At 42.9% G+C, this 25198-nt stretch overlaps 1 protein-coding gene across 4 annotated transcripts in view; it reads left to right on the top strand.

The window, feature by feature from the left end:
* The window catches only part of DVL3 (dishevelled segment polarity protein 3), a 148482-nt gene that overhangs the window by 22122 nt on the left and 101162 nt on the right, over positions 1-25198 (top strand). For all 4 annotated transcript variants that reach the window (XM_029615106.1, XM_029615104.1, XM_029615105.1 and 1 more), the window contains exon 2: positions 19136-19205. In XM_029615106.1, the coding sequence (XP_029470966.1) occupies positions 19136-19205 (70 nt within the window). The remainder of the gene's footprint in view (positions 1-19135; positions 19206-25198) is intronic.

Raw genomic sequence — 25198 nt, 5'->3', positions numbered from 1 at the left:
GTATGATGACTTTGGCAGGGTGTTTGCAGAGAGGGATGGATGATGCCTTGCCGGACTGAACAAGCTCCGAGTGCTTTCCCCATCTTTTTCCAAAGGGGACTGACATCACCAGAGTGACTTTCCTCGCCCCATAAGGAATAAGCATTGCTTGGAGGAGTGAGGCAGCTAATACATTTCCCGACTCAGAGCAGGGTGACACCCCTGGCAGAATATACAGGCCGTATTATAACTTGTGCGAAACTCTGCAGCTTGATTGGGACCACATTACTGCAGAATTGTACTCATTTACACTGGTTGTCACTTCAATGGTGAATAATATATAAAACACACAATATTACTAGCCCTTGCTTACTTGCAACCCTGTGCTTTCATGTACCCTCTCGAAACTTTAGGTCATCAAGGCAACGCTTACCTGAAATACCATCTCCAAGACTTACTACATTGGCAGTTACAAGAGACCGAGCCCCCTCGATTTCAGGTCCCGCTGTCTGGAATTTGATCCCTCCATCCTCTTGGCCCCCCCCCCCCAGGCAGGCGGGTTTTCAGGATATCCCTAATGAATATGCATAAGATTTATGACCATAAATCTGGCTGGGGCAGGTTTGAGCACCCCTGCATTAGACTAATACTCGGTGCCAAAGGCTGTACAAGGCCTTGAGAAGCTACTTATTCAGACAGGCGTCTCCGGGTATCAGCAATCGGTAACATCCTGAAGGCGAGCAAGCTTATGCCTTTTTGCCTGGTCCAGCGCAACAGATTTTATATCACGTTATTTGCTGTGTTTAGCTTGTTTTGATGCCTTTTATTTGTTTTTCTTTTACAAATGCTTTTTCTTTTATCATGAATATTTTTTTTTACTGCAACCCACCCCAAACATTGGAGGGTGGGGGTAACTAGTTCTTTTAAATAAATAACAAAATGCCCTGGCAATTTCCATGCACTCGGTGATAAAAACCAAGAGTTAGACTGAAGCCAATCACCTGTGAAATAGGAGGATGGCATTTTAGACATTTAACACAACACCACAAATGAATTTGAAAAGGACTTTTACGCTCAGTATTCCAAATAAGTCCATGAATCTGTCCTCACTAATCAGGGTAACTTTATCAGAATGCTCTCAACCAAGAGTCTTTAGAAATTGTGTATTCTCTGTCTCCTTCCCTCAAGACGTTAATCCCTGCAGCTTCCTTATTGACCTTTCTATCTTATTTCACTGGGATATTTCTGCTTTAGGAAAGAGGATATAGGACCAGGTAGGTTTTCTGTTCTAATTGCATAAAACTGGATGTGGCCCAAGAATGATTTTCTTGTCTTGCGATGAAGCAGCAGTGCTTCCTGCAGTGAGAGCTGCCAGTCTCTATGGCTCCCGCTTCGCAGCAACTCCTCCCCAGCCTGCCTTGGGGGTTTGCTGTGCTTAGGGTGGGGCCCGAGAGATAGTTATTGTACCTGTTGGGCCCTAGCAGCCTCAGTATCCCACAGCCTTAGACTCATCCTTCTGTCAGAGTGCCGCTATCACCTGCTTTGCAGAATTTGAAAATGTTGATAGGGAACCTGCAGTCTTCTGGCTCTGAGCTGAAGGCACAGTTCCCATAGCTGAGGCAGTAGGAGATTGCTTACTTGGGTTTGCTGCTCTCTTCATGTCCTTCATTAGCTGAATACTGTCCTACAGCTGCGTGTGCAATGTTTCTCATGGAGGCTTTATGTCTGCATGCCGTGTGTGCTGATGTTTACCTGAAGTGGTGTTCTATGGATTATACTGTGATTAACAGCAAGGCACCATGCTGCTGGTCAATAATTGCCACACCTTGGGGTCAAAAGCAGGGTATTCCACCACCTGAGGAGCAGTGATATCTTGCTACACACACATTTTCTGAGGTGTCATATTTTGATTTTGCAGTTTTAAAACATGTTCTCCTCTTCAATCATTCCCCTTCCCCAGATAGCCTGACTGAGGGGTGGCACCTCTAAGCAACACCATCAACACTGCTCGTTAGCCGGCTGTGCCTACTGCCTTAGCTCTCCTCTTTCCCTCCTGAGGCATGAACATCACACCTCGGATTGCTATGAAGTGCCTTCATCACTTGAATTAAAGAGAGAGAGATGTGAAACGGGGCAAGAGAGGTTGGAAGAGGCCTCTGCTCACTTCCTTGAACTTACTATGGCACATTACATATTCATGCTAGTGTTGTGCCAAAGCCTTTGTATCTGAATAGCAGCAGCTGTAAATATGGCAGAAGGGTGCTGAGTGGTTCTGTCAACACTGCTCTGGTTAAGGATGTATCCCAGTTGCTAGTCAAATAAGTTTCAGTGCCTGCCAGGTCAGTTTTATTTTCCCTTCTCCTTGATCCTTCACCATTCTGGGGTAAATGAGCTTACAAGATTCCATACATCAAACCCCTGAACATCAGTAGACTTAGTGTTTGGGTAATTGCCAGGTTCTTATGGCCTGGATTGGCCTCAGTTGGAAACAGGATGCTGGGCTTGATGGACCCTTGGTCTGACCCAGTATGGCATGTTCTTATGTTCTTCAGTACCATTCCTTACCTCCATGTCTTTTACACAACCTCTGCTCTCTATATTTCTCTCAAACTCTTACAGTACTGGTGTCCATCACCTCTGCTAAGTTATTCCAGGCATCCTCCACTTTCTGTAAAATTTTACCTCTGAGCTTGCCTCCCTCCAAGACTGAACTATATCCCCTTCTCCTTGAATTTCCTTTTCTATGGAATATTTTGTTGTACTTTATTGAAACCTGTGAAATGTTTGACTGTATTTGTTTTCAGTTTTTATTTTATTTGCCTGGGGATTTCTATGTGAGATACATTCTAGTGGGATTCATTGAGTTGTGCTACCACTGTGATGTTTCGTTAGAAGCTAATATAAACTAAATAGAAGGTTTGCTTGCCTTATATATGAAGAAAAGCATGTACTAAAGAGAGAGAGACCTTGCTTGCCTTGTATATTAAGAAAGACATGTACTATTGAAGAGTCTATGGTTAAAACTATAAAATATTGAATAATTGGCATTACCACATTTTCAAATGGAAATCCTGAGATCGATAATAAGAGCAGTAAAAGATGCGGAGTTTCTGGCCTCTCAATTTAGTGGAAGCCTATTTCATATCCTTATAAGGGACTCTTACAATTTTGCACCCTAGGAAAACATTTTCATTTCCAGATGCTACCATTTGGAATCACAACAGCACCAACAGCCTTCACCAAGGTAATGGTGGGTAGTAGCAGTAACTCTGTGCAGACAAGGAATACTAGTATACCCTTATCTGTATTATTGGCTTGTCCGGGCAAAGTTCACGCAGGAGAATATCACGGCCATGGCAATAAGTTTGCTAGAATGACTAGGTTGGGTGGTGAATTACAAAAAGAGCAATCTCTCTTCCACCCAGACTTTGGCATTCTTGGGGCCAGGATGCGACACAAAAGAAGGCAGGGTGTACCTCACACAGAAAAGGGTGGAGGTTAATCTCCCATAACTCAGACTTTAAGGGACATCAGGCTCCCGAAGCCTGGGTCTACCTGCATCTAGTAGGACTCACGGCAGCAAGAACAGAACTGCTGCCGTGGGCCAGAGCTCAGATGCATCCGCCACAAAAGGCCCTCCTAACGGGATGGTCTCCAGACTCAGGTGACTAGAGAAACAAGATACCAGGGACAGTCTAGATTGGTGGACTCAACCCACCTACCTACTAAAAGGAACGGGTCTGTCTCCACCCTCGTGGGTGATCATAACCACAGACATCAGCAGTTTTGGCTGGAGAGCTCACTGCTTCAGCCACTTGGCACAGGGTCCGTGGTCTGAGCAGGAAAGAATCCTAGGCATGGAACAGATTAGAGCTAAGAACTATCAAACTGACTCTGTTGCCTTTCTCCCACTGATAAAGGGCAAGTCAGTCAGAATTTGTCTTGGACAATGCAGCGGCAGTCTCGTATATGAACTGGAAAAGGGGGATCGTGCAGCCAAACAGGGCTGGTGCAAGGGTATTGGGCACCCTAAGCGACCCTTGCACTGCGTGTCCCCTCTTCCCCCCCACCTGTTTCGGCGCTGACTGTGTGCTTCTCAGGGCCACGAGCAGCATGGGATAGGCCCCGCTTGTGGCACCACATGGCTGCTCTTCGGCACCCCCTACAGCTCTGTGCTCTAGGCGACCACTGAAGTTCGCCTAATGGATGCGCCGGCCCTGCAGCCAAACACCTGTCCTCAAAGCCGCAAACATTTGCGAGTGGGCAGAGCAGATTCTGACCTTACTATCAGTAGCACATATTGCAGGAACAGACGAAACCCAAGTGGATTTTCTGAGCAGAAAATTTGATTCCTGGGTGTGGCATGGCTGCAGGTGCAAGGACATGTTGTAGTCTGTCTGGGTTGTTCAGAAGTCTTGGCTCAAGTGGAGGGTAGCCAAGGCCAGCACAAACACGTAGTCAACTGCCATCAAAGCCTCGAGTCAGGGCTCGCTACCTCTTTGTGCTCAGGCTTGTCCCCATAATTCTAAGCCTAGGACACTGTTATGTGTAGCTCCCCTAGTGCTAACAGCTGTGTCTAGCCACTCTCATGTAAGACCCTGTGTTTTAGGCCTGTAGTTTCCTTCTATCCATTCAGCAGGCCAGGTGGACCCTGGTCTAGGACTGCCATTAAACTACCCTCCTTACCTGGGACCTTGGCCTATAAATCTAGGCTTTGTACCTTTTGTAAGCCAAATTCACTCTGTTCTAGTTACAAAACCAATGCCCAACAAGAAACCACTTCCAAACAACTCTCTTTATATTTCTCTTATTTGTAACTTCTACATAATCACTAGTGCAACTCAAATGCCATCCATAGCAAATGTTATTCTTCATAATCAGAATCATCTAGTTAATGCCAGTTCAGTCCCCCTACATTTGCTTTATCACTTTTCTAACCATCCAGATATTTCCAGGGTTTGACTGGGAAATTAAGTTTCCTTAATACATTTTCAGTTGCTGAGTAGACAGGATCATAGTATTTTAGCTAAGCGGTAGCCTGCAAAACTCTACTTTTAAGAGAACTCACGGGAGGCAAACAGCTTCACCTTCCAATTGAAGACAGTACAAAACACATGTCTCTAAATCAAGTAGCCAGCTCTATTTCAAACACAATATCTTCCAGAGCTACAATCCCATAGAGCTCTAGCCCTCTCACTTGGAGCAGTGCTTCGGTAAAACAAACAAAACCCCCACATAAAATACACCCAACTAAAGCCCCACACGGTTTCCCCTCTTCCTGCCTTTTGAAACTCTTCTCTGGTTCATGCTTAATTTTCTTTTTTATTTATACCAGTTTACAATAATTACAAGAACAAATCTCGAACAGGAAAAATTTAGAGAGTATATCATATGCATAAAGTAAGAGTAAATATCGCAAGCAATATTATTTTTCACACTCTATTAATGTCCTCAATTAGGAGGGGGTAGATTCTTCTCTACCTAAGGAAAATAAGAGTACTACCTCATAACAAGAAATTGCCAAACCAATTTTTAATCTGAGGGACTGGGAGTCTCTAAACAGGGGACTGCAGGGATTACAGATGTCATCGGGGTTTTTCCAACTAAGAATTGGGTTAATTGAGGTGGATTTGAAAAAACATAAGTGTTTTCTAAATATTTCACCACACACTTACATGGAAATTTCAAAAAATAGTCCCGTCCCCCCCCCCCCCAATTAAGACCTGTGGTCTCAGCAAGAGAAAAGCTTTTCTCCTCTTCTGGGTCTCACGTGAGACATCAGGGAAAGTTTGTATTCTACATCCCAAAAAGCTCTCATTTCTATATCTCAATACCATCTTTAATAGCCATTCCCTATTGAGTTGCAGGAACTGCTATCTCCGAATCTGATGCCTCCAGAATTGCAGAAAGATCAAATGACTGTTCCCGTACTGGTCTTATAGAATCCATGTCTCCTTCTTGTTCCGCAGGCGCTCTTCTGGACTTGGGTAAATAGAATATCTTTGTTATAGACCAGGGGTCGGGAACCTTTTTGGCTGAGAGAGCCATGAACGCCACATATTTTAAAATGTAATTCCGTGAGAGCCATACAAGACCTACCAAATTAATTTACTACAACCCCCTACTCTCCTGATGCCCCCCAAGACCTCCAAAATTAATTTGCTTCAACCCCCACCCTCCTGACCCCCCCAAGACCTGCCAAAAGTCCCTGGTGGTCCAGCGGGGGTCCGGGAGCGGTCCGGGAGCGATCTCCTGGACTTGGGCTGTCGGCTGCCAGTAGTCAAAATGGCGCCGACGGCCCTTTGCCCTCACTATGTCACTGAGGTTGACCAATGGCGGCGGTAGCCCCTGTGACATAGTAAGGGCAAAGGGCCGTCGGCGCCATTTTGACTACTGGCAGCCGACAGCCCAAGTCCAGGAGATCGCTCCCGGACCCCTGCTGGACCACCAGGGACTTTTGGCAGGTCTTGGGGGGGTCAGGAGGGTGGGGGTTGTAGTAAATTAATTTTGGAGGTCTTGGGGCGTCAGGAGGGTGGGGGATTTTGTTAGATTTTTACTTTTTATTAAAGATTTGTCTGCGAGCCAGATGCAGCCATCAAAAGAGCCATATCTGGCTCCCGAGCCATAGGTTCCTGACCCCTGTTATAGACGGTAATGCAGAATCTGAGATCTTGAGAACTTCTATTAAATATTTCTTGAAGACCTCTCTCGGGGATCTTAAGGGTATCTGAGGAAAATTAATGAACCTCAGATTCCTGCATTTTACCAAATTCTCAAGGTTATCAATTGTCAAAACAGAATTATTTTTTTATTTTATCATCAATACTTGAGTCTGTTGAATCCCACTTAATTCAGTCCTGATAAAGGAAACCTGCTTTTCCAGTTCCATATTGTTATTAGAAACAACTTCAATTTTAACTTCCTGTTTAACTTGCTCTGTAACTGGAGTCAGTTGTTGGAGAATAGATTGTCTCATTTCATTTATGGCTTCCCACAGCATTTCTAGTGAGAAAATTTGAGGTCTTACCATTGATGGTATTTCTATTGTGGGAATTCCCCCAACCGCTCCTGCAGTTACCTCCCTCGAATCTCCTTCTTCCATTCCAGCTTGCCCTGAGGTCTCTCTCGGGCTTGAAGTTGTCACCGTCGCTCCTCCCGACCCTGCAAGGTAGGACTCCTCCACACTTCGGTTGGGGAATTCCTGCCCCGGTTGTAGAGCTCCTCTTGTGGCAGCTGGATTCGCCGGTGGGTTCCTCACTTCGGGACTCAACGACGATGTTGAGCCAGGGAGAGAGGGGAGCTCAATTTCCCCCCCCCCTCCTCTCTCCAACGGCTGCGGTCCCGCACCTGTGTTGCTGCGCCAAACGTGGGCGTCCATCGGGCCGGTTATGGACGTCGCCGAGGTCACCGTGGGGTACGGGGTCCTCTGTTTTCGTTTCCTTCCCATTCAAAAGAAAGAGAGAAATCGCAGGAAAACAGATTGCAACTCTCAGCCGAGAGCGCTGTCGCTGTGCATAGCTGTCTGGTGGCCATCTTGGATCTGCCTCCTGCTAGCATCCATGCTTAATTGTCTAAACCCCAATAACTAATGGTTTCTGTTCACTAACTGTTTTCCAGAGAAAGAGGACTTAACTTTAGTGCTGGATAAAGCTGGTCCTGGCTTTGGCTCCTCTCCCTCAGGCTTCCTCCAGCTCCCTCTCCATCCCCTGCCTTATTTCATATGGCAGACAGCTTCTAGTGGAGGGCTGGCCACACCCTATCTCGGTTATCCAGGAACTGCCTTGTCTAGACTTCTGGGAAATGTAGTCCTAGCACCAGCTTAAGTTCTCTTTTCCAAATTAAAGGAACCTTAACCAAGAAACACTAATCCTCTAGCTTTTTTATTAAAAAAAAAAAAGGGTTTTAAGCTATCTCCGACACACCGTCGTTCCTTCTTGGATATCTGGGAGATATATCTGCAGGACTTATCACATCATGCGCGTAGTTTGATTTTAAATGTTTGAAGGCTACTTTTGAATGTTCACTCTGCATAAAAATGGGACCCTTTATCATCTATATTAATCTGTGATTCCCATGCACCCTGTGAATTTGCATCCTTTTGTGCCAAGATCTGGGGGGGGGGGGGGAGGGAGGTCAGGTTTGGGATGGTTATCTTGAGGATGGTTTTCAACGACCAACAGATTATTAGGTTTGGGAAGATGCATGAGAGTACAGCATCTCCTGAAACTTCTTAACATAGAATACCTTAGAAGTATCCTCAGCGTGAAACCCCCTATAGATAAGGGTCCACCAAAAACTACCTATTGAGTGCTTCTAAATGATATCAAGCCACTTGCTGTTCTTGGTCAATGTTTTCTGTAATTTTGATGTATTGACAACATTGTGTTTATTGTTTATCTAAGAGATACTCAATAAAAATTGAATTAAAAAAAAAAAAAGGTTTTTTTTTGGCACAACCTTGAACATCACACCGAGGAATAGGATGCATACTGGTTTGCAGTAAACATACTGTCTAGATTAGAACAATGTGTGTAAGTGTCATTTGTAATCCACACATCTGCTAACTTTTTAGGAGGTTGAATACTTTTGCAAGCCATTGTTTATGATTGCCAGGGCAGGACTGTATGGCCCATGAGTGAATGACAGAAAGAGCAACCCTCTAGTTAAACCATGTCTTTCTATATGTTCTGTGATTTTGATGTTTAGAACACTTTCCACTATTTTGCCTGGCATTGAAGTCAGGCTAACTGGTCTGTAGTTTCCCGGATCGCTCCTGGAGCCCTTATGTGATCAAAAAAGTATGGAGTTCTACGACTCCCTCATTTTTGTTTTTACAATGTTGCTTGTCAACTAAGATTTGTTTGGGAATGGTATAAGCAATGTTTTTAAATACAAGGTTCAATGGATGAAATCCTACATCCATTGAAAGAGTTAAATGTTCTTCATATATCAGATAAGATTCAAGATGCCCAGATTTTTAGACATATATTAAGACCCGCACTACTTGCGTGGAGATTTATGTGTGTAAGTGGGTGGGGGAGGGGGAGAACAACCCCTATGCAACAGACTTGATAAGAGTTTGTGGGTAACCCTGCCTTTGTGCCGGAGCAGGACAACCCACTGTTTCAAATTATGGTACGGAAAAGGAGTAATTAATTTGGGAAAGTTCTATTCCTCCTCACAAGGAATCGCAATTTAATTTGAGTAATTACATCAAGGATTTAATATTCCTAAAACACAGTTCTGTATGTATTTACACGCCAGACTTTATTTCAATACAGTTCAGTCTCAAATATCTTGGCGTCCTGTATAGAATTCTTTTATGTGACTAGGACTTCCAATACACTTGCATTCTGGCATAATAGATTTAGGGGAGAGTCCGAGTCAGTGCACATAAATGGTCTGCTGAGATGGGAGATGTCATGAAAGTACGGTAGATGAAATAGTCAGATATTTTGAAGTAGCACAAGGGTACCAATTGATGCAAAGTTAGAAGAATTGCAATTTAAAGTTATCTATGTGGTGCAAATTGATAAGGTTAGGGCTTATAAAATGAGGGTGGTGGATTCTGAACTATGTGATAAATCTAAAATCCATAGAAGTACTTTTATGCATCAGCTTGTCTTGTGTCCTGCTTTGCTCTCTTAACTGGGATGTGGTGTTGTCCTTCATTGGGAATATTATACACCAAAAACCACCATTTAATGGTACATTTTTTGTTACGGGTTTGGTATCTTGTTAAATGATGCTTCCAAATATGAAGTCAAATATGTTCAAATTATGGTGCTACTGGTCAAAGCTATCATATTAACAGATTGGATCCAACGTAAGAGCCCTAGTATTTCTGAATGGCTTTATAAAGTAGCAGATTGGATGCAAATGGAACGCTTACAAAGATTCCTGCAGATTATAAAACGTTATGGAAAACAACATATGGGGTTTTACCTGATAATATTCAGAAAGTGTTAACGTCAGGAGGATTGTATTTATTTATTTATTTAGGTGTTTATATACCATCATTCTAAGATAAGATCACACCGGTTTACGAAGTCATCGTCTGGTTTCAGGGTCACATTATATCACATAGTACTATATTATAGTATGTTATAATCAAGTATGACCATTATGCACTGAAACTGGATTTAGAGCTAGAGATCTGTTGATGAGGAATACACCAATGTCAAATCTTGTGAAGGTGTTGATATGAATGTGTGAGTGAGATGGATGAGATTGTATGAATGTCGTATGATGTGGTTTGAGTGTTGATGAAACAGGTAGAGATGGCTGGGTGGTATTTGTTTTATTTTTGCTTGTTTACTTAGATATAATTCATATGGGTAGAGGAGGGATACATGGATTGGATGTGTTTTATTTATGATGATATGACTAGCCTCAATGGCCCTGATTTCTCTTTTCCTTTCTTCCTATTGATGGGACCAGAGTTTTGGAGGGGGAAGGGAGGCAAATCAATGTGTCAAACTATGTATTATCACAGCCTTATATATACATGTTTCATTGTAATACTTTGTTTTCTTTATTGTCTTTTTTTTATCTAATTCATATATGTAACATATATATATATAAATTAAAATATACAAAAATACAAAAAATGAGTGGGCATCAGCTTGCCAAATATTCATATAAGAACATGCCATACTGGGTCAGACCAAGGGTCCATCAAGCCCAGCATCCTGTTTCCAACAGTGGCCAATCCAGGCCACAAGAGCCTGGCAAGTACCCAAAAACTAAATCTATTCCATGTTACCATTGCTAATGGCAGTGACTATTCTCTAAGTGAACTTAATAGCAGGTAATGGACTTCTCCTCCAAGAACTTATATGTACAATGCAGCATGTCAATTGAGAATACTTGGAGTTTGGATGCTGGGAAGAAATGTATAATGCATATTGCACTATGGAACTAACATTTATGACCCCATTTATCCTATTAATGTGGTTCATGTATCAGGGGGTAACCTGCCAGAATATGAGGACACACTCGTTAATTTCGCCCATTTGGAAAGCTTGGCTATATCTTCGAGTAAATTTTCCTTATTATTGACTTTCCGGAATAATCCGGAATTCGAATATGGTGGAGAACAAATAGTGGCTGGAATTCATACTGTTCTTGACTTTCTGACTAAAGACCTTCAACCTGAGTCTTTATTATATTGAAAGAAAAATATGGCTTACGTTCAAATTACTGCTAAACATTGTATTCTCACAGATACTCAAGTTGTTTCTGAGAAACTTTCTGATAGCCATTTAGAAATTAGTGTCAGGCAAAAATATTTCTGGCTGGTGTAAATTCTGTCAATCAGACAGAAAGTGAGACGACAATATTACAATCCCAAGCTCTGCCGGTTGCATCAGCTTCGGCAACTGGAGTATTTCATTGAATCACTACCGGTGACTGCTGTTTCTCTGCGGAGTGCAACATTATTCACGCTTTCCTTGCATGGACAGCTGCATAACCACAGTCACTCCACGCAAGGAGCTCTAACTTCTTCATGATTCGCTATACTTTTACTAACTGGGATTACTGTCACTGCCATAAATCCCTTATACAACACTTCTGGACACCACAGTCACAATGACCTTCCTGTCCGGCATACACGCAGACATTCTAATAAATTCCTATATGTCCCTGCGCGTATATTTCATAACCTCAGCCCCTCAATTCTTCATTGTTGGGCTATGGGGTTTTTTCACTATGCACTTTCCTCATAGATCCAAAACTGCTATGGGTTAGATCAGTGAAATTCTATTATCAGTGGGTCTAAGCTGTTCAACTGCTTTCGTCCCTCATCCATATTGCAGTGCATCCTTTTGTGCTATTTGGAAGTTTCCAATAACTTTTGGTGGTCAGACCACCTCTTTGTCCTATTTTCTGGGGCCAAGAGGGGGGAACAAAGCGTTGAAAGCTTTCATTTCCAGATGGATTAGAGAGGCCATCTGTGCCGCGTACATTTCTAAAGGGAGACAGGCTCCTGTGGGGTTAAGGGCTTTACTCCACAAGGGCGCAGGCGGCCTCCTGGGCAGAGTGTCAGCTTCTCTCTCCTCAGGAGATTTGTTGGGTGGCTGTCTGGTCTTCTCTGCACACTTACACCAGATTTTACCATTTGGATGTGAGGGTACAGGATGAGGCGTCCTTTGGTGAGAGTGTTCTGCGTGCGGGTCTTTCAGAGGCCCACCCAGTGTAGGGAAGCTTGGGGACATCCCACTGGTCTGGAATGATCTTAAGTATATATAGGAAAGGATAATTGGTTCTTACCTGCTAATTTTCGTTCCTGTAAAACAGCAGATCATTCCAGAGGCCCACCCCGTTCTGACTCCGAAAGACTGTTAGAGTCTGCAGAAACATTTGGTTTTATACTATTGTTCAAAGCAGGGCTGGTGGTTTATTTATTTTTTATTTATTCACTTTTTATATACCGATATTCGTAAAAGCATCATATCGGTTTACATCATAAGATATTAAAACCAAAGTATAAAAAGATAAACATAATACAAAGGTAAAACAGATCTAAAATAACAGGTAATACATTTAAAATACCTGTAAATAATACAATCAAAATATTTTAACAAAACTCTAACTGCTCATAAAATTAATATTTAAAAGATAAGCAAATTCCGTGAGCTAAAATTATATAATTAGGAGGCCAACTTCAATGCGAAAATGCCTGTTCAAAGAGCCATGCCTTGTTTTCTTTTTTATTTTAAAGTGTGTGGGTGTGATTCGAGTCTTATGGCAACTGATAGTGAATTCCATATTTTTGGACCTGCTAGTGACAGTGCTCTGCAAAGGACTGTGTTTAGGTGTGCCAATTTAGGAGATGGAATGGATAGTAATGCCTTGCCGGAGGATCGTAGGTTTTGTTGAGGGGTATGGATGTGTAAAGCGGCATTCAGCCACTCAATTTTTTCACCGTATAAAGTTTGGGGATTAGGGTTAGACATTTGAACTAAGTACTGTAATAAATGGGGAGCCAGTGGAGTTCTTTCAGGATCGGGTGATGTGATCATATTTTTTACTTCCTGTTAAAAGCCGAGCTGCGGCATTTTGCAAAAGTTGTAAGGGTCGGATCGTAGAAACAGGGAGACCCAGTAGCAAAGTGTTACAGTAATCAAGTTTAGAAAATAAAAGAGCCTGAAGGACAGTTTCTAAAATCATTAGTGTGTAATAGTGGTTTTACTTTTTTTTTAAATTTGCAATTTGTAAAATCCTTCCTTTACCATAAAAACATAAGAACATGCCATACTGAGTCAGACCAAGGGTCCATCAAGCCCAGTATCCTGTTTCCAACAGTGGCCAATCCAGGCCATAAGAACCTGGCAAGTACCCAAGAACTGTCTAGTCCATGTTACCGTTGCTAGTAATAGCAGTGGCTAATTTCTAAGTTAACTTAATTAGCAGGTAATGGACTTCTCCAAGAACTTATCCAATCCTTTTTTAAACACAGCTATACTAACTGCACTAACCACATCCTCTGGCAACAAATTCCAGAGTTTAATTGTGCGTTAAGTGAAAAAGAACTTTCTCTGATTAGTTTTAAATGTGCCACATGCTAACTTCATGGAGTGCCCCCCCAGTCGTATTATCTGAAACAGTAAATAACCGATTCACATCTACCCGTTCTAGACCTCTCATGATTTTAAACACCTCTATCATATCCCCCCTCAGCCGTCTCTTCTCCAAGCTGAAAAGTCCTAACCTCTTTAGTCTTTCCTCACAGGGGAGCTGCTCCACTCCCCCCATCATTCCGGTAGCCCCTCTCTGTACCCTCTCCATCGCAGCTATATCTCTTCTGAGATGCGGCGACCAGAACTGTACACAGCATTCAAGGCATGGACCCACCACGGAGCAACACAGTGGCATCAGGACATTCTCCGCTTTACCCACCATTCCCTCTCCAATAATTCCCAACACTGTTTGCTCTTTTGACTGCTGCAGCACACCAAACCGATGACCTCAATGTGTCATCCGCTATGACGCCCAGATCTCCTTCTTGGGTAGTAGCACCCAATATGGAACCCAACACCGTGCAACTATGGCATAGGATATTTTCCCCTACATGCATCACCCTGCACTCATCCACACTAAACTTCATCCAGATTGGGCATGGACTTCTTAAAATTAAATTCACTATCCAAAATGATGCCCAAGTTTCTTATTTCATGAGTAATGGTTTGGAGATTATGTAAAGCTTTGGTTTCTGATATAACCCTTTCATTTAGTTTATTGCAAATCAGTAGAATTTCTGTTTTTGAGTGATTTAATGATAAAAACATCTGATTAAGTAATTGCTGAATAGAATTAAAGTATATGTTCCAGAGTTTGAGTGGAGTCATATGAGCCTTCTGTTGGAAGTAAAATTTGTACATCATCAGCATATATAAAATGTACAAGTCCTAACACTGCCAAAAATGTACAGAGAGGCACCATGTAAATGTTGAAAAGGGTAGGAGAGATGAGCCTTGAGGGACTCCAGAACTGAGATGAATTAAATCTGATTCGGCAGAACCTAATCTAACTTTATTAGAAAAGTAGGATTTAAACCTTGACAGAGTGGTATCTGCCATACCTATTTCTTCTAATCTGTTTATCATAATTTCATGATTGATGATATCGAAGGCCGAAGAGATATCTAGTAGAATCATAAGGTACGATTTTTCATTATCTAAGCTTCTTAGTACGATATCAGAGAGTGAGGCCAGTAATGTTTCAGTGTTAAAAAATTTACAGAAGTTGAATTGGGAAGAGTAGAGAAGGTGGTTACTTTCTAAATAGTCCATCAGTTGTTGATTGACCACTTTTAAAATTAATTTCGATAAAAATGGAAGGTGGAAATAGGTCGAAAATTGGTTAGCCTGTCTGTTTCTAACTGCGTTTTTTAGAATTGGTTTGACCACAGCACATTTTAGTAAATCTGGGAATTTTCCTTCATTCAGTGAGGAGTTAATAATATCAGCCAATGGACTTGATAAGATATCAGGAACAGATTAAAGAGATTTTATAGAAATGGGGTCAAAAGGGTAGAAGGCGGGATTCATCTTTTTTAATAAACTTACGGTTTCTGTGGATGATACCGTATGAAAGACTGACCATTTTAAGTGTGGATTAGTGGGCGGAGAAATGTGCTGAGGACGGGCTAGCTAAATTGCTAATTAGCTTTTGGATTTTCTCTTTGAAATAATTAGTAAACTCATTTGCTTTATTATTCAGATTTCCTTGGGGAATGAACGGTCTGTTGGTGTTGGTCAATTTCAAGACATATGAAAATAACATCTTAGGGTTAAATTGGAATTTATGGATTTTAGTGGCGAAAAAGTCTCGTTTGGATGAATTGATTTTAGATCTATACTTGGTAAGCATAGTTCTATAATGTGCTAGAGAGGAGGGATTTGGATGTTTACGCCATTTTCTTTCAAGGCGGCGTAGTTCTCCTTTCAGAGATATTAAATTGGAGTTAAACCGAGGTGCCTTATGTTTTGAAAATGGCGCAATCCATTTCTTGAGCATGGGGCACAAGGTAGTGGCTAGATCCAACATAATCTTATTCCATGAATTAATTGCGCCATCGACATTGGAGGTGTCCAAGTTTCCAAGGGCATCAGGTAAGCTAGCCATTAGATCATCTTGAGTACATGGTTTTTTAAATTCTATTTCAATTTTAAATGGGAGGGGGGGTGTTCAAGCTAGAAGAATTTAAAGTTAAGGAAGTTTGGATTAAATGATGGTCTGACCAGGGTACTAGTAAACTGCTAATAGCGTCATTATAATCAAAGAAGGAATTGACAAAAATGAGGTCTAAGATATGACCAGCTTTGTGGGTGGGTACATTAATAATTTGTCTAAAACCTAATGCGCCCATGGCCATTAAAAGTGAATCGCAACTTGATGATAGAGGAAAAACATCTATGTGTAGATTGAAATCACCTAATATCACTGTAGGAATGTTAGGATTGATTATGTCCGTGAACAGTTCTATTAAAGGTGATATATTATGTTCTAATAAACCTTGGGGGGTATATACTAAACAAATTTGTAACAAGCTGATTTGAAAATTCCTATTTCATAATGAGGGGCAGTACTAACCATCTGATGAGATCATTTTAACTTATGTGCTAAAAGCAGAAGACCTCCTTTTATAATTGACCTAGGAATGGAAAAAAATCATAGATAGAATGAGGTAACTGATTAACCAACACAGAGTCTGAAGGTTTGAGCCAAGACTCTGTGATTCCACAAATGTCCGTATTATGATCACTGAGGTGATCTATAAAATAGGAACCTTCTTTGTCAGAGATTGGGCATTAAAAAGAGACAATGATAAAGCCATAAATTTCGCATTAGAGGTCATACGTATTGATTGGAGGAAATTCTTGTAGGTCTCAAAGATTTGGAACGACGGTTGTTAATAATAGTTTGTATTGGTTGAGCAGCCATTTTGAGATTTCAAGACTTGATGTAAAATTATCTAGGAGATAAGAGAAAAGTAACCAGTTTAGGCAGTCTAGGAAGCACATAGGAGGAGGCATGAAGAGGGGGGGGGGGGCACTAAGGGGAAACGCCCCTTAGGTCTGCCCTGTTTGGCGCACGCCGCTGGTGCGCACCGCCAAACGGATGTCTGCACTTTAACGCCATGCCCGTGGATGACGTCAGCGTGGGGAGGGTCTAACCCTTGCAAGCAGCCTGGTCTCCGGTGAGTCTCAAGTTGAAAGGCAGGCGCGATGGTAAAACGGAGCCTCAGAGTGGCAGTAGAGGCAGTGTCAGTCCCCTGGGCAGGATAGAAAAGCTCGACCGGATGTCGGCACGTTAATGCCGCGCCCGCGGGAGGGTCTAACCCCAGAACATGTTTCATTGGTTAAGGGTGACCTGGACTTCTGGTTTGTTGGGAGGGGTCAGGTCACCCCTTAGTTGAAGTTTCATTTTTGGGGCTTGAGTACAGGCTGATACTGAGGGACTGCAGGTGGCGCTCTCTCTTATGTAGCAGTGTCCAAAGTTTTGTCTCTGACTCCATTTGCTGGTAGGGATGCATAACCTACTGGTCTGGAACGATCTGCTATATTACAGGAACGAAAATTAGCAGGTAAGAACCAATTTTCCAATGTAAGAAATGAAATGGGATATATTGTGTGTGTGTGTGTGTGTGTGTGTGTAGTAATGAGTGATAGATGAATAGGGACCAGGGTTGGGGGTAAAAAGCAGCAGGAAATTGAGGGTTATGTTACTATGTTATGTGTCATCTTTGCCTATGTATACAATGCAATCTGTTTGGTACTATTTCTCTATTTTTATGTTATTGATGTCCTGCTTTTTGTATATGATAAATAGAAAATTTGCTTTTACTTAACACGTACTTAAGCTCTGTGTCAGGATCTCTCTGCTGGAGGTACATTGTTGGACGAGTGGTACAGGACTGATAGGCTGAATGCTGAGCAGGACTAAGGCTGGTCTACTGCCTAGCCAGCTCCTCCTCCGCAGGTTGAGCCCTTGATTCAGGGGGCCAGTAGGTCTCTTGTGGCAGCAGTACATAATACTGAGTCAGTATTACAGAACAAAGCTAATCACAGACACTGACTGGAAGCTTGGGTACAATGGCAGGCAGGACCTGGCAAGACTTGGTAGACAGGTCGAGGCAAGGCTTGGTACAGGAACTGGACGAGACGAGGCTTGGTACAAGCTGGAGCAGGTACGGCCTGGTACTGGCTGGACTGGAAGGCAAGGCTTGGGCAGGGTTGACCTGGATACTGGAGTGGACACAGACTGGGGCTGTAATAGACAGAAACAAGGCAAGATAGCACAACCAGAGAACAATACAATCAAGGCAGGGTGCTGGACAAGAACAGGACAGGAGCTGAGGACAGAATACTGAAACAGACAGGACTGTCAGGGAACAACAAGTCCATACAAGGACAAGACCAATAAGGCAGACAAGGGTAACAGAGAACATAGAAGCCCGAAGGCAACAAGGCTGGAGGCCCATAGGCCACTAGGAAAAGGGAGAGGCCTGGATAGGATAAGATAAAGAGGGGCCCGAAAACCACAAGGCAAGGTCTCTAGATAGGCCACAAGACTAGGAACAAGAAGGCGAGAGGCAAGGCACTAGGAGCAAGAAGTTCCAGAAGCCGCAAGGCAAGGAGCAAGAAGGCCCAAAGGCCACAAGGCATAGAGTAAAGAGACAGCGGCCAGGTCAGAGAGCTAAGGGTCACTCCATGATGAGGTGAGGGTGACGTGGCAAGGCTGAGTTAGATTGAAGGCTGTAAAGGAAGCTGATTCATGAAGCCATTGAGGAGACAACTTGGATAGCTCTTGGCAGAGCTCACTAGAGGGGAGGTGTCATAGTACTCCGAATCAGGGTACAACGAGGCTGCATAGCAGACAAAATCATAACACTCTGGAATTCGTTGCCAAAGGATGTGGTAAAAGTGTAGCTGCATTTTAGAAATATTTGGACAAGTTCCTGGAGAAAAGTCCATAAACCATTATTAAGGTGGAATTGCAGGAATCCATTGCTTATCCCTGGGATAAGCAGCAAGGAATCTGTCTACCCTTTGAGATCCTGCCAGATACTTGTAACTTGGATTGGCCACTGTTGGAAACAAGAAACTTGGCTTGATAGACCTTTGGTCTGACCCAGTATGGCAATCTTATGTTCTTAGTCCTCATGCTGCGATCTTTTTGGGCCAGTCTGTAGTTCCAAATCTATATGGCAAAACAGGAATTGCAGGTTGATTGATGGCTTGTTTCTTAGTCTGTGCTGCTAAATCATTTGTTAATATTAGTTTCGGTACCCTGTAATATTCTAATTTTTTCATTCTGTTCTGTGTTGGATGGTTGCAATTGTATCTACTCAGTTTTTCTGTATTCCTTTCTGTTTGAATTCTTTGGAGTTGGTCTTTATTCAAAGAGATGTTTTAGGTTTTGGCATATCTTATTAAACCCATATATTGCCTTTCTTTAATTTTCTTCCAGTGAAGGTCACTTTGGCATATTTGGCAAGACCAAATGTCATCCTGATGTCATATAAGAAGTTTTTTACTACTCAGTTGTTCCTTTAAATGACAAATTCAGTAGCTGTAAAATGTCTCTGATGAGCCTTGTATGTGTTTTGTCCCTTGGACTAACCCTGCTTGTTTCATCCCCTTGGTAGGGTGGTGAAGGAAGAGATCTCAGATGACAATGCCAAACTCCCTTGTTTCAATGGCAGAGTGGTGTGCTGGGTAAGTCCCTCCATCTCATTAGGCAATGAGAACATGCTAAGAATCAGAACACAAATAACTTACTAACCAGGCTGAAATAGCTGTAGATCTTGCAGTATTCTGTCCCCTCTGGAGACCACATCCAAAAGCATAGAGTAGAGGCTGCCCACAGGAGGGATACCAAAATGGTACAGAGTCCGTATCACAAGGCTATGAGATGAGAATTAAGACTCATATGTATTGTAAAGGACAGGAGGAATGATATAAAGACCTTGAAATACCTGAAAAGTATAAAAATGCGTATGAGGCATTTTTCAGTGGAAAAGAAGGGTAAAAAGGGTAAACTCATGAGGAACATAAGGAAAGAGAATACATGGTATAGCCTGGTGGGGGAGGTAGTAGAAGATAAAACTAATTCAGGAAATCCTAGGTAAGCACAGAGGAATCTTAGATGTGGGGAAGTAAAGGTAACCTGGATAATAATAAAACTACCTGAGGGACACCCATATTAGTCTGTAGTAGAAAAATGGCACAGAGACTGATGGTACCTTATAGACCCAGAGGAAGGCAATTCTCCCTCTCACCAGTCACTCCCATACACATCAGGCTGCCTTTCTCACCAGTCACCACCCCAATCAGTCTCTCTCCCCCACCTATCACCCCATACAGTCACTCCAGTCACTCTCCCTCTCACGATTCACCCCCCATACTCACAACAAACCAGGGGAATTCAAAGTATGCATGTCCCAAAATGCCAGGGCCCCTTCCTAAAATATAAAGGGATTGGCGAATTCAAAATATGCGCTTTCATTACATGCTTTTTCTTTTTCTTTTGTGGACTAGAATTTGATGCTGTTATTACATCACGTGTTTGTTTGTTTGTTTGTTTATTTATTTATTTATTTATTTATTTATACAGTTTTCTATACCGTTGCACAGAATAAAATTCCATCTCGACGGTTCACAATATTATACACAGCAGGAAAATAAAAGAAATAAATAACAATTGTACATAATAAAAGGATCTAATCTCAAATTGTTACCACTTGTTACCAGGCACTGGTCATTCCCCCACAAACACCACCTTGCAATCTTGGCAACACAAACAAGTAACTAAAGAGACAGGCAGTGGGATTGCAGAACCATACTTCTAGCTAATAAACTACTCCCCCAGTTGACACTTTATAACTTATTGGTAATATTTTCAGTTAGTGTGCATTAACTATAGTTTATGTGCACTAACATCCAATTACTGCACAGTAAGTCCGTTAGTGCAGACTATCACGAAATACAAGCTTTTACAAAATTTCGGCATTTTTTTCTTTCGTTTTGAAGTATTACCGAAACAAGACGAAATAGACACTTTTGTTGCTATTGTCTGTTTCGATAAAAATGAATGTACACTAGTCATGTGATGTGGTAAGCCAGGTAGGAGGGTTTTGCCTGGGCGCTGAGTGGCTTCTCCTACCATCATCATAAATCCTTGCAATCTTCATCAAATTTGTCCTAAAATGTTTCAGAGCGGAGAAGCGCACATGTTCATTGTGCACTACATAGAAAAATCTCCTACAATGGCTACTAAAAGGGAAAAGAGAGAGAAAAATCCCGAAGTACCGACACAAAAATGGTGACCGGGACTGACCCTGCGGGTGATTCTCCACAATCAGTGGTCACAATTCAGGACATCAAAGAGGTAATTCGCGCAGCTCTAGATGAGAAACTAGCCGGAATAGCAGTGCAGTTAACCGAAGTCCAAACAGCGCTTGCCGAGGCTATACCCTGGCTGGACCAAGTAGAGGGCCGAATTGCCGTACTAGAGGACAACTTTCTCACGCACATGAACAAAATGGCAACCCAAGAAAAAAAAGGTTTCAGAGCTGTGGGAGAAAATGGAAGATCTCGAGAACAGAGCCCGTTGCTCAAATCTCCGTTTTTTGGGCTTCCCGGAGACGATCGAAGAGCTCAACTTAGGACAAATCCTGGATATCCCAAATTTGGAAGGCCAGCTGGTTGTGGAGAGGGCCCACAAGCTGGGGGCAAAAAAAGATAACTCCCAAAAACCCCTCATTGTAATAGCGAAAATCTTAAACTTTAAACATAAGCAGGAGATTTGGCAGGTGTACAGAAGAAGCCAGAGATTTCTTATAACAGCATCCGAATTTTTCAAGATTACTCAAGCAAAGTTTCGGCGGCATGCAAAAACTTCTCTCCCATCTGCTCATCACTCCACCAGAAACAGATCCGATTCACACTGCAATACCCTGCCAAACTCTGTAACTGGCACACCGACCGAACCCAGCTTTTTGAGATGCCAGAAAAAGCAAAAGCCTTTCTGGATGGCCTGCAGAAAGAAATCGCTTGAAGCATAGATCCTGCAAGTTTAAAGATCAATAATCAGTATTAGATCTAGCGATGTTGGTGTGTTTATCAGGAGGTCAACGGCTAAATGTAAATTTCCCCAGTGACAATACGCAACCCCGTTATCTGGGGCTGGAACATTGGGACATAGTCTGCTCTTACTGCATGGAAACCACGATGGAAGCCCAGCCGTTCACGCACCATAACCGCAGCTTTAATTGGGGCTGGGATGTGAGTAAGCCTTCTCTCTGCATAATAATCACCTGCTTGAATAGCGATTGATCGGAGGAACTCGGGCCTTTGGCTAACAAGACAGGGTGATTCACCTCCTATAGAGTGACAAGGGAAGAGCTACTCCGGGAAAGTACCTCGATTAAGTCACAGCCCAGAAAGAAGAAGGGACCATCGCAGACTCGACTGCAGATGAACTGGTCTGTTCAGGATAGCCCGGCCCCAGCTTGTCAGAACGAGGGAATCAGCATAATAATCTGACGAGCCTGTCTCTGGATCCCTGTTTGATAGTGAGTAAAAACTAAGGCATTGATACAGACCCGAGATGGGGTCCATGAGGTGGGCCAGAAGAGCTGGGATGCCAAGGGAGATTCTGAGCTTCCGGCGGGGTCCATTTGACCCTGGTCCCAAGCAGGGGGCTCTGCTGGGCAATCCAGCCCCAGATGAACATTTGGCCAACTCGACGGACTGAGCACCCTGACACCCGTGATGAATGTTCTTGTACGCATCTGAAATCGCGGCGAGGAGATAGCCACTCATATGCATGAACACCTGACTCTGTACCCTCTTTGAATGAGGGTCATTACTTGGAGTGGGGGGCATTTATTCTTGGAATTTTTGGGGCTTTGGGGGTTGGGGAAAGGGAGGGAAGGGATGAGATAGAGTTTTGCTCCATCTTTCCTCTAACAGATTTTCTTTTATTCATAGATGGTTGTTCTCAGTCACACTTATCATTATGGCTTGGGTTGATATGATATATTGCATTGACATATCTTGGGCCAGCACCCCTGCTACTCCCTACAGCGCAGAGCAAATGTTGGGCAACAAGTTATTGGGATTGGAAAATGACTGAGGCTAGGCTGGGGGCCTCATCATTACCAGCAGATGTAGAGCAGGTGTACCTGGGCATGAGTCACATCATCCTCGCAACATATGAGTAAGTTAGTTTCCTGGAATGTGAATGGCCTAGGGTCCTCCATAAAAAGGAAGAAAGTCCTAGCGCATCTCAAGAGGCTACGTGCCGACAACGCAGGCCTACAAGAAACGCACCTTACCTCTCTAGAAAGTAAGAAATTGCAGAGAGAATGGGTAGGCGCCTGCATATTTTCAGCAGCGCAAGACAAGAAAGGAGTTGCCATTTTAATAAATCAAATAATTTCCAACTAATTAAGAGCATGGCAGACCCCAATGGACGTTACCTTATTCTTACAGGGGAATGGAACGGACGACCAGTGACCTTTTGTAATGTCTATGCCCCAAATGGCTACTCGCACGCCTTTTTTTTTATTAAGATCCGGAATCTTGACCTTACCCATCTATACGGCACTCTTATCTTATTTGATGATTTTAACTGTATGCATGACCCCACCATAGACAAAATCCTCCCTTACTCCACAGAGGAGGAGGGAAGGAGAAGTGTGTCACCTTTATCTGCTAACAGCTAGGCCTTCTAGATATCTGGAGGGCCCTCCACCCCTTGGAAAAAGACCAAATCCATATTTCAAGATCATATAGCTCCCTTTCACACACTGACTATATCTTAGTTTCCCGCATGGCCTTCCTGGATATAAAAGAGGCCACTATAGAGCCACAAGTCTTTTCAGACCATGCCCCGATCTCCATCTTGTTATTCCCAAGCATCAATCCAGACGCCGCACGCATCTGGAGATTTCCTAGCTACCTCAAAAATGATGTGAAGTTCCAACAATATCTATGTGAAAAATGGGCTGACTTCGCGACACACGACCAACAGCATACTTCCAACCCACAACTATTCTGGGATACAGGGAAGGCGGTGCTGAGAGGTGAGATAATTTCTTATGTTAGCTCTCGCAACAAAGCATTAAATAGGGACATATTAGACTTGGATTCACAACTACAGCGGGCAAAGGCCTACTTGTACATCAACCCTCACCTGCAGAAAGAGGAAAATACTACAGTATAGCGGGCTGGCTAAACACGCTACTTCACCTTCATGCCCAGCAAATCTTACAAAAGGGGAACAGCAGCTCTTCCGTTTTGGGAATAAACCAGGGAAACTCTTAGCCAATCTAGTGAGGACATCTAAATCCAGCTCTTTTATCACCCAGATGAAAAATAAAAACGGAGACCTGGTAACATACAAGCAAGGTGTCTGTGAGATCTTTCTGGCTTTTATGACGCGCTTTATGCAGAGGACCCTCCCAGGATGGGCCTACCCCTTCCATCTCTATCTCCCTCCCAACTAGAGTTCTTAAACCACCCAATACAAACTTATGAGGTCCTATAGGTGATCTCAACGGTACAAGCTGGTAAGTCTTCTGGCCCGGACAGCTATTCCTATGATTTTTATAAAACCTCATCCGCATATATAGTAACACCTTTAACAAACTTTTATCAGCATGGTCTCGCCATACAGACTTTCCCCGCCAACTTCAACCTTGCTCACATTATAGTGCTTCCCAAGCCAAGGACCCGCCTCCTACCATCCCATATCGCTACTTAACTGTGACCTGAAATTGCTGGCGAAGATTTTAGCTGATAGACTAAATGTCTTACTGCCTACGTTAATTTCCAGTCCTCAAGTTGGATTTGTCAAAGGCAAAAAGATGAATTCCAATGTTATTAAACTATTAACAGCAATGAACATATGCCAAATTCACAACATCCCGGCTTTGGCAGTCTGTTTCGACTCAGAGAACGCATTTGACCGGGTATCATGGACCTATCTCTTTTCCACACTCCGCCGATTCAGCTTCCAAGGAGCCTTTTAAAACTATCTTTTCCTTTTCTATGATAAACCGATATCAAAGATTGTAGCTAATAAATCGCTCTCAGAGGCCGTTTACATCCCACGGGGTGTTCGACAGGGGTGCCTGCTGTGACCTTTGCTCTATATTCTCTCTATTGATACCTTGCTGAGGAAAATGGACCGTCACCCTGCTATAGTAGCTTCGGGAAACCCCCACACACCTTCAAAATAGCTGCATTTGCGGATGACGTCCTTGTATTCCTCACACAACCGCAATCTTCCCTCAAGATGGTTCTAAACCTCCAAAAAGGGTTTGGACAATTCTCCGGACTCAAAAGACAAATTCGAGGCTATTAATGTTACTGGCAAGCTCCGAGCAAACTGGCCTGGTGATTTTCCCTTACGGGTGGGTGTCCGGTGAACTGAAGTATTTAGGTATTAAAATTTCACTCAAAGCTCAAGAGGTCTATAGAGCGAACATATCACCCCTAATAGCATATACTACTAATATACTAAATAAGTGGCAATCCCTTCCCCTGTCATTAGTAGGAAGAATACAACTTTTTAAAATGGTAATCCTTCCCAAATGGCTTTGTCCTTCAGATGACATCCCTTTGGCTAATGGAAAAAGATCATAGAAATATAGAAGTGACGGCAGAAGAAGACCAAATGGCCCATCCAGTCTGCCCAGCAA

The sequence above is a fragment of the Rhinatrema bivittatum genome, chromosome 9 (assembly GCF_901001135.1).
Source record: "Rhinatrema bivittatum chromosome 9, aRhiBiv1.1, whole genome shotgun sequence".
NCBI lineage: Eukaryota > Metazoa > Chordata > Amphibia > Gymnophiona > Rhinatrematidae > Rhinatrema > Rhinatrema bivittatum.
The sequence above is the reverse complement of the archived record's forward strand: the minus strand, read 5'-3'. Positions and strand labels throughout refer to the sequence as shown.